This window comes from Zerene cesonia, chromosome 2, assembly GCF_012273895.1.
Source record: "Zerene cesonia ecotype Mississippi chromosome 2, Zerene_cesonia_1.1, whole genome shotgun sequence".
Lineage (NCBI taxonomy): Eukaryota > Metazoa > Arthropoda > Insecta > Lepidoptera > Pieridae > Zerene > Zerene cesonia.
Window position 1 is genome coordinate 925413 of NC_052103.1, and position 10051 is coordinate 935463.

General features: G+C 32.7%; 2 protein-coding genes across 2 annotated transcripts in view; one reads left to right on the plus strand and one right to left on the minus strand.

Moving 5' to 3' along the window:
* Positions 1-615: 615 nt before the first annotated feature.
* On the minus strand, positions 616-7265 carry LOC119833391 (leucine-rich repeat-containing protein 47-like). The gene is made up of 6 exons (XM_038357383.1): positions 6533-7265; positions 5571-6002; positions 4973-5132; positions 4407-4509; positions 3729-3884; positions 616-3047 (listed from the first exon to the last, which is right to left on the minus strand). The coding sequence occupies exons 1-6, from the start codon at positions 7152-7154 to the stop codon at positions 2940-2942; spliced, it is 1581 nt and encodes a 526-aa protein (XP_038213311.1). The 5' UTR covers positions 7155-7265; the 3' UTR covers positions 616-2939.
* A 2722-nt stretch (positions 7266-9987) lies between these two features.
* LOC119835316 (collagenase-like) overlaps positions 9988-10051 on the plus strand; it is a 6897-nt gene continuing 6833 nt past the window's right edge. Inside the window, exon 1 of the mRNA XM_038360074.1 lies at positions 9988-9991. Coding sequence (XP_038216002.1) covers positions 9988-9991 — 4 coding nt within the window. The remainder of the gene's footprint in view (positions 9992-10051) is intronic.

Genomic DNA, 10051 nt, shown 5'->3' on the forward strand with positions numbered 1-10051 from the left:
GACAATCTACTTCATAGATTACTAACTAGGTAGTTCTTTGCAAAGAGAAGTATAATAATACGTTCTTCCTCCTCTCTATCCTCTTATTTTGGTATCAATAGTTTTGTCTTTTTAGGCTTTTACCTTACCATGGTTCTAAAGTTCATCATCAGCCCATATATGTTCCCACTGCTGGGACACAGGCCTCCTATGAGGGTTTAGGCCATAATCCACCACGCTGTACAAGTGCGGGTTGGCAGATGTCACATGTCGTCGAACTTTTGATTCTGCCGGTTTCCTCACGATGTTTACCTTCACCGTTTTAAGCAGTGGTGATGTAATCCACATGTGCAGATAAATTGAAAAATCAATTTATTTCCTGCACGCTCGCCCCGGTCTCGAACCTCGACCTATCGATTTTGAAGTCCGAGGTTCTCACCACTGAGCCACCACTGCTTTTTTGGTTCTAAAGTTATTTTGATCTAATTAGATAATAATATAGATACACAACTAATTCATGAAAGAAACGCGGCTTTGATGTTTGCGTATGAAGGTAAATCGAAAACTTTTTATATATGTGCTATTAAAAGTATAATATGTATATAGGTATACAATTTAAACAAAAAAAAAAAAAAAAATGTTTAAAGAATCTTTATTTGCCAAACAACAAGTACATTTTTTGTCGAGATGACCACTGAACATCAAATCACAGATTATAAAAACAGAAACTTAAGCACAACTTATAGAAAGTAAATTTATGCTTACACATAGAAAAATATTAATACGTATAATTTGCGCACATTTGTGCTTCGTGTCTTTAGTCTCTTACAAAAACAATTACCCGCCATGTAATGACATAACAATTATTTGAAGATTCCGTGGTTTGGATTAAACTAAATTTTAAAACCTGCCACAAATTGATACTTAGTTTTTATGATATTTTGTTTTTACACGTGACGTTTTTTTTTACCTTTTTTTTTCTACCCAAACCACGGCATTACATTTTGTAAGCAAGATTAGTACCTAAGCTATTTCATTGGTGCATAATTTATTTATACAAGCAGACATATCAATATAGTTATTTTTATGTTACATTCAGTTTTAATCAGCCACAACTACATATTTGAGAAATACAACTGACAACTTTTTATTATAGTATAAATACCGTAATTAGTGATAAAATAAATAGTGTCTACAATAATTTTTATGCAACAAGTTTTTCATCTAAATAGCAAATGTCTAACATTGATATAGTTTTAATTTGATAGACATAGTATTAAATAACATAGAAAATTTCTGAACTCTTTTATACGCGATCTTTCAAATAGATGCGTCTACGTATTATGCCTTCCACTGTCTTGAGACATACAATATATAAACTTACCATTTACAAAAATACACACTCCTTGTACTTATAAAAATACTATTATACCCAACATCGTTTCACTTCCATATATTACATTGGTCACATGCATTACAGAACGTACAACGAAAGAGACAAAAAAACGCATTCCGATGAATCCTAACCGTGTTTTTTAATATTTAACTCAATCGAAGAAAGAGGAACACTAAAAACTATTAAAATCAACTGTTCGATGTTTTTCTTTTTTTATAAAAAACAAAGTTAAATATTTGTAAAAAATACTTTTGTCATTTTCGTTGATACAATTCAACAATTGTGTAGAGTTACGCAACTATAATAATTGGCTTAAAGGTCTCGTAACCAAGCCATTAAATATAAAAAAAAGTAACTATAATAAAAACGATAATCGTTTTTTTTTATCATAAACAACAACCATACAAACTTGAAACAACTTAAAGAAGCAATCTTAATAGTAACTGATAAAAAAACAAGCAAACACACGCAGTGACAATCGATTTCAGCGATTTGCACTCAAACATGAAATTATTTTCCTTAAAAATAGACTATAATCGTATTTTATACGAAGCATTATGAACACTTAAAACAAGTTATAAAAGACAATTTATGCTTTCTTAGATTACTATTTTAGGCAGGTTTATGAAAATTTAATTATATAGCACATGTTTTAATTAAATATTCAAAGCAGTGTATTCTTTTGCATGAAATTAATGTATAATTATTCGAATGAAAGAGTACATTCTATCCTTTTTATATCCCTAGTGTTAGAGTGAGAGAAACATATAAAGAACACACATGTTAGCTTCTATCGCTAGAGATTTTTATAGAACATTTTTTTTTGTTTTTCTTAAATTCAGTTTGATTAAATATATTAAGTATCCATCCATGTGTCGATGATGTGGAATTACGTTTAGTGTTATTTTTAATTGAATAAAGGTATATTTTTTATTATTTATAAGATGTGATTTAGTTAGATAGGTATTGACAACCGCATAAACCTACATAATGTTTTAAATAGTCTTTATTTAATTAGAGATGTTCGAACACAATTCCTTATTACATTGGATACTAAATCATAGAGAAAAAATCTGTTATATTTAAATTTTGAAATAGAAGTATCTATAAAGGCCAAATCAGGTTTTATTTGGAATCAATTTCATTAAACATTACAGATACATAAGTAACTCTGTGCGACTGTGAAGCAGACTTCATGCTTAAACCACCTAACTGATTTGAATGAAATTTGGTGTACAGATAGTTGGAGACCCGGGAAAGGACATAGGATAGTTCCTATCCCATAAACTGCCCGGGAACCGGAATTATGAAAAAATAAATCACCTTTAATCGGTTTTCTAACTTTTCCTTTGAGCGCGGTTGAAGCCGGAAGCAGAAAACTAAGGTTTATTATATCAAACGTGTAATTTAAACGATTAATTAATGTTATATAAAAGTGTCAAGTAACCACTTAAATAAAATACCATACAGCAAAAGGAATTTTGTTCCAAACATTCAATATACTACGTACATATTTTATCTGCGAACATTTATTTATTTTGTTATCTGTGAATATGACACTTATTTATTTTTTTGGCAATCTGAACACTTTGATCGCGGCCCCTTCGAAGACGCAGTCTGTCCTGGATGGATACACACTCTTCAAGTTACCCTCCATGTCCACTACTTTAACCTGGAAGAAATTACAGTTAAACAAATGTATTATTAAATAAGGTAATGTAAATTTAATTTTTAGTTTTATAGCATTGAAATGCTTTATAAATTAGAAATTTTGAAAGAAAAGAAAGAAAGATTTTTCTATTCTTTCAAAATTTCTAAGGTAATGTAATTTTAGGTGCAATATTTCTTCTTCTGCGGTGAAGTCTTACCCTTTTTTTTATAAACGAGAATATTATAATTACATAGTATAAAACAAATTTGCTTTCTGCAGTCTGTGTGTCTGTATGCTTAGATGTTTAAAATTACGAAACAGATTTTGATGAGGTTTTTTTTAATATAAAGAGGAGTTTTATATGCATAATACATATATAATTGCACCCGTGTAAAGTTGGGACTGATCGCTAGTAAATCATAAAAATCAAATTTGATAAATTCAACCTGAATTTTCTATTTAAGTGCCTACGCTTTTATAAGCGTTTGTGAACACAAATTTTTTAAAACTAACACCAATCCGAAGATGGGAAAGCTTCTACCGAGAAGAATCGGCAAGAGCTTCATTAGTTATTTTATTAAGGAATCTTTTAGTGTCAATCTAACAAGTAGGTTAGGATAAAATCTTATAAATAAACATCCTGTATAGTGTATACACTACAGCATATGTAACATAAACATCATCCTATATATAATTACTTACCTGTTGAACAGTCAGGGTATGGTATGGTCCGTCTTCCTGATCAGCAATACCGAGCAGCAGACACTCATGGAGCAACTTGTCCATCACAGTCTTGCAGGCTCCGAGGGAAGAGTGGGATGTCACTTCCACGAGCATTGATTTGCTCTCGTGTGACATCTGGAAGTGGGACGATGCGTACATTGAATATAGCTTATGTAAAATATGTATGGCGTAGTGGTAAGGCGTAGCTACGGTACGGCGAAAGATGCAGATTCGAATCCCACCCATGAATTGATTTTTTTTTTAGTTTTTCAAAAATAAGCATTTTTTTTTTTTTTTTTTTTTTTTTTTTTTTTTTTTTTTTTTTTTTTTTAATGGTTGAAAGGGAAAAAAATACAATTAAATGGCTAGTTCACTTGGGGATATGCTTGTGAAATGCTGATATTGATTGCTTTATGTGTGTGTACACACTGATATAAAGCAATCAACATGCTACTGTGTCTGAGAAACAATTTTAAATAATTTGAGTGGTTCTTTTATTCTGTCATTTAAGACATAATTGTATATGGATCACCAACAAAGAAATTTCTAAATTTTTTTGAGGATGAATTTCCTCAAATAATTGTTGTCAGTCCTCAAACCTAACAACATTCAATATAATGAATTCAAGAAATGAATCAAAGAATTCTTAAAAATTACCTTTGTATCATCAGAATTGGTGATTGGTGGAAAACTGATGACCCTTCCCTCGGAATCTTGCAGACATGGGTATTTTGGTTTGCCCTCCAGTAAGTATAGATATCTGAAAAGAGAATATAAACAGGTACAGAAAAAAAACTATATCTATTAAATAATGATCCTCCTCAATTTTCAAAGAGGAGATCGACCGGAGGCCCATATCCTTTTCCTTCCCCTTCCCAGTCATTTCCTTAATTTCTCTCGCCAATCCCTTCTTAATCCCTTCCCAATTTAAAGTCGGCAATCCATTTGTAGAGGCGTAAGGTCTGCAATGGACCTTATGCCTCTCTAAATGTTCATGGGCGGTGGTAGCGCTTACCATCAGGCGTTCCACTAGCTCCATTGCCGACTGTGACATTAAAAAAAAAGATCTTTTGAAGTTTTATAAGAATTAATTTGTAGTTACTGGTTGGAGATATACAAAAAAGTTAGTAGTTATTTCTATAAGTATTGGTAGAACTATTTTGATGTACCAACTCAGTCACATTTATATTTTGCTACTACAGTAAACATTTATAAATAATTACTTATGTATTCCCGAGTACACGTTGCGCTTCTTTTCCTTCCTCAATGCTTCTGCCTCAGCAGTAAGCTGCTGGAACAACTGTTCTCCTGTGAAGGGCTTCGCCCTTGATAGTGGAGTAAGTTTCAATTGGTTCGGTGGCTTTGCCGTGTATATTATATCACCTGTAAATCAAATTTTATATGTAGAGAAATTTTGAAATTACATTTACACTAGCTGTGCTTCGCGGTTTCACCCACGTAAGTCTGTATCACGTAGGAATATCGGGATAAAAAGTAGCCTATATAATATTCCTGTAGTCCAGCTATCTACGTACCAAATCTCATTGCAATCGGTTGAGTAGTTTTTGCGTGAAAGAGCAACAAATACACACACATCCTCACAACCTTTCGCATTTTCAATATTAGTAGGAAGTAGGATAGGACTAGTAGGAAGTAGGATTAATCTTTTGAAAATAATAGAGTACTCTTGTCTTATTAGGCCTAAGCAAAGACAGGAAAGACACCCACTGAAAGTGTTTTCAATTCATTTTGTTGTAGTTTTACAAACACTAACCATAACAAAATGTTTATTCAGCAGAAACCATAACATAAACCACAAACCTGGTGGAATTTTCCCCATATCATGAGTAGCGATGGTAGCAACATTGCGCTTATCGCAGACCGTGTCATGTAACTTGGTTTGCATCTGAATAAATTTCTTGAACGTTGTCTCGGTAAACTTCAAATTATTGATAACACAGCATAAGATGAATGGCCGAATGTTCCACACTTCATTTTCTACTATTTTCACTTTAACAGTGTCATCTTCTACATGTAAGATTTTTAAAGAGTGGCATAGTTCATTTATATTGTCTTCAGGGACTGCCTCTTCTTGCTTCTTGCCTTTCTTGCCCTTTGTCTTGCCTGCTGGTTGTGCGCTGTCTGATTTAGGGCAATGCTCTCTGATGTAATCGATTACTTGCTTAGTGCGGCATTGGTCCACTAACTTCATTAGGCGTTTGTCAGAAAGCTTATTGCCTTTAAGGTTTAGTTCTGAAATAGGAAAATAGATGTACAGATTACATGTGTCCTTCAATATACAGTTCATTTAAATTATTAAAAAATAACATATCATAAGTATAGTGAAATTTTTTATTTAAAATACTAGATTTTTGTGTTGATATACATATTGCATGTACAATAATGGTGTGGTGTGTTGTGGTGGCTCAGTGGTGAGAACCCCGGACTTCAAAATCTATGAAGCGGGGTTTGAGACCAACGAGCATGCAGGAAATAAATTGATTTTTCAATTTATCTGCACATGTTGATAACATCACCTACTACACAAATGAGAAGGAAAACATAGTGACGTCCAAGAATCAAAACTTTGATGACATGTGACATCTGCCAACCCGCACTTGGCCAGCATGGTGGATTGTGGCCTGAACCCTCATAGGAGGCCTATGTCCCAACAGTGGGAAGATATAAGGGCTGATGATGATGACATGCACAATAATATATTTTTATTTCTAATCAATTCAGTAAGGATCTCCTCAAGAAAATATTTAAATTATTAATATTACCTTTTAATTTAGCCATAGACGCTAGCTCCCCTGGTACTGTTTTCAACTGATTGTCACCAATATCAAAGTTCTTCAGAGACTGTAAGCTTTTTGCAACATACCCAGGTAGGGTTTCAATCAAGTTACACTTGATCTTGAAATCAGTTAAGTGCGGGAAGTTTGCTTCTTCCATATCAGGGAAACTCGTCAATTTGTTATTCGAAAGATCCAACGTTATAAGGTTCAACATATCACCGATTTTTGGCATTTCCGCGATTTGATTTGAACTCAAATTGATGTTCGTTAATTCTTTCATCTTATTCAGGCTCTCAGGAATACGAGTTAGCTGATTTCGGGACAAATCCAGCACTTTCAATTTCGGCAAAGAGGTTATGTTATCGTTAAATTCCGATATTTTATTTCCGAATAAAAGAAGCGATTGTAAATTAACCAAATGCTTGATATCATCAGGGATAGTAGTGAGACACGTATCACTTATATTTAAGAGATTTATATTAGTTAATTGAAACAAATTTTTGTCTAAACCATCTTCGGAAATACGTTTGGAGATAGCGGCACCCGACAACTTGATTTCGTGCCTATTCTCAGCTTTAGCAGTAGTTACTTCTGGCCAAGAAGCCATTATTGATTTTTAAAAGGTAAATTCAGGTTTAGCACAAATAGATCTAATTTTACACAGTATATTTTGCACCACGTCTTTTTTCGCCGTTGACATTTATTTGCAAAACGGAAAACAAATAAACTACAGATTAATTATACTTGTCAAATAGTGATTGCACTTACAGATAACAAATGAAAATATGTTTATGTTTTGTGAACCTGGGTTACAAATATTAAGATGATATGCTATTATATTAACTACCGCTGAAATCAACTCCAAACCGTTACCTACATATTTATACCTATTTAGACGGAACTATAGATAAATGTCATTTTCAAAACCAAACTATCTTTCAACAAAGTATACATTTATTTATTTTATATTGTTTGTGAATTAGCTCAACGACTGCTTATTTCACTTGTTACGTCTTTCTTGTCTTTTTTTTAGAACGAGGAAGGAACTATGGAATATGTCGGATTCCTCCCGATTAAAACCACAATATATTCCGTCGGGCTGCTTTAGTGAAAGGGCCGCGGCTGTACTTCAGAATTCCTCCGCGACCTGCTCCTGTCTTCTGTTATAATAAAGACTTCTCTTTCTAAGCGGAGCTCGGGCAAGCGACAATAAGCTATATTTATAATGAACATGCCCCTGCCGCAATATTTTTCAAATAAATGCAGTAATACCAGTAGCGTACTTCTTCATAATATTATTATTATAGGAAGGAAAAATAATGGTCCAGTTCTCGCAGAGGTAAGCAACCCTGCTGCGTCGGAGGTAAGGAGGTGGAGGAGGTACGGGAGTCACTATCTACGACTGAATCCGTGGTGATATAATATCATAAACAATAATAAATTTATTTTCTGTGATGAACATTTGTTCTCGTTCTGTTTGTTTTTTTAACTTTTATTTCAGTTGTCCAGTTTCAATAATACATCCGTGATTGTGTTTGGGATAACATAGTGTTGCGTAATTATTGTCCAGGAATATAATTTTTTGTAATACTAGCTTTTCGTTCCGGCTTTGACGGCGGTATACCTACCACCGTCAAAGCCGGGAGGAGGAGGAGGTCAGGGAAGATGCAGTTTTATCATGGTGAAATAATTTTTGGAATCCGTCCAGTAGTTTTTAAGTGAAAACATTACAAACATACATACGAAAGCATAAACGTTTCCTCTATAAAGAGTTAATACAGATTTATTGTAACAAATTATTATAGAGTAGCTAGCTATAGACACGCCCCTGCTTCTCCCGGGTAGTTATTTATTATAATTGAAATAATATGAATTAGTCTATCCTTTAAGTTGGATCAAACGGCACATAGTGTACAAATTTGATTAAAATCGGTTGAGTCGTTTAGGAGGCCGTCGCGAACAAACAATGTGGCACGTATTTTATATGTATTAAGATAATTAATTATATCACAAATTGGAAATAACAACAAATGTAATAATTAATACAGTATGAATAATAATCAATGTACTGGAATGGATTAAATTGATTAACATAATTATCAATTAATGCTTAATTTTTATCATTTAATTCTTTGATAGAATTGTACTGAAAAAAATCAGTTCGTATGTAGAACGGTATAGTAGGTCTAAGGATGTACAAGACCGTTGGTTTACTTTTTGTTTTGTGTGCTGTTACGGTAAGCTCATTGACATAATTTAAGTTTAGTTTTAATTCTAGAAACTGTATGAATTATAAAAAGCTTCTTTGTATTAAATATCATTATAATTTAGCTTTATACAAAATCATGGCTGTCTGTTTGTTCTGGCTAAGCTCTGAATTGACTGGTCTGCTTTCGATCGTGCTTTCGCTAGTAGATAGACAAAAAATTATGTTGTTTCCATTTTAAATTTTTTTATATTATTAATTATAAAGAATTTAACCCTAAAACTATTTAAAAACATTTATAAAGTTCTTCCTTTAACACGTTACAGGATTTATGAATACTTTTTTCAGGCTTTTGCCGACACCCGACTGGTCTATCCTGAAGATGTGTACGGTAAGGTTTATGCAATTAATATGGTATAGAAATAAAAAAACTTATTTTTTCTCTTTCTTCGTGGCGAGATATGTCGTATATTTAAGAGGATTGACGACAGAAAGAAGGAATAGACTGGGAAGGGTGAGGAAATGGAAACGGATCATTCGTTAGCATGTAAATAAGTCACAAAATATCTGGGTTCGAATCTCGGAATTTAGAAAAGTAACTTAATCATAAAATATATAGCTTGCCCGTTAATAAATTGATCAATCAAACTTAATTATTATATATAAAATACATTGTAATAATTTAGGATTGGCAAAAAACACCGTAAAGTAGACTGATACTTTTAAATGTATGTACTTGCATAATAACATAACTAGCTGTGACCCGCGGTTGAAACCGCCTAAGTCCGTATCCCGTAGGAATATCGGTATAATAAAAAGTGCCTATGTGTTATTTCAGTTGTCCAGCTCTCTACGAAGCAAAATAGTATTATTATTCACCAATAGATGTCAGGAAAAAAACACGAATAAAACACGAACATGACATTTTCTAAAAAAAATTCCTACCTAGATCGATTTATCGCCCCCGAAACCCCCTATATACTAAATTTCATGAAAATCGTTGGAGCCGATTCCGAGATTCCAATTATATATATATATATATATTATATATATGTAGGTATATATATATACAAGAATTGCTCGTTTAAAGGTATAAGATATTTTATTGTACTAGTTAACTTTTTAACAACAACGTAAGAGCACAGATAATTTAATATTACAAAAAAGTAAATGTAACCTTAGTTTGACCGTCTTCTTGTAATTTAAGAATTGTTTGATACGATAGTCCAAGAAAATGGGTAGGGTAAATGCGAATTTGAGATTAAAACTTGAATTTTTGATATAATTTACTTTGAGGA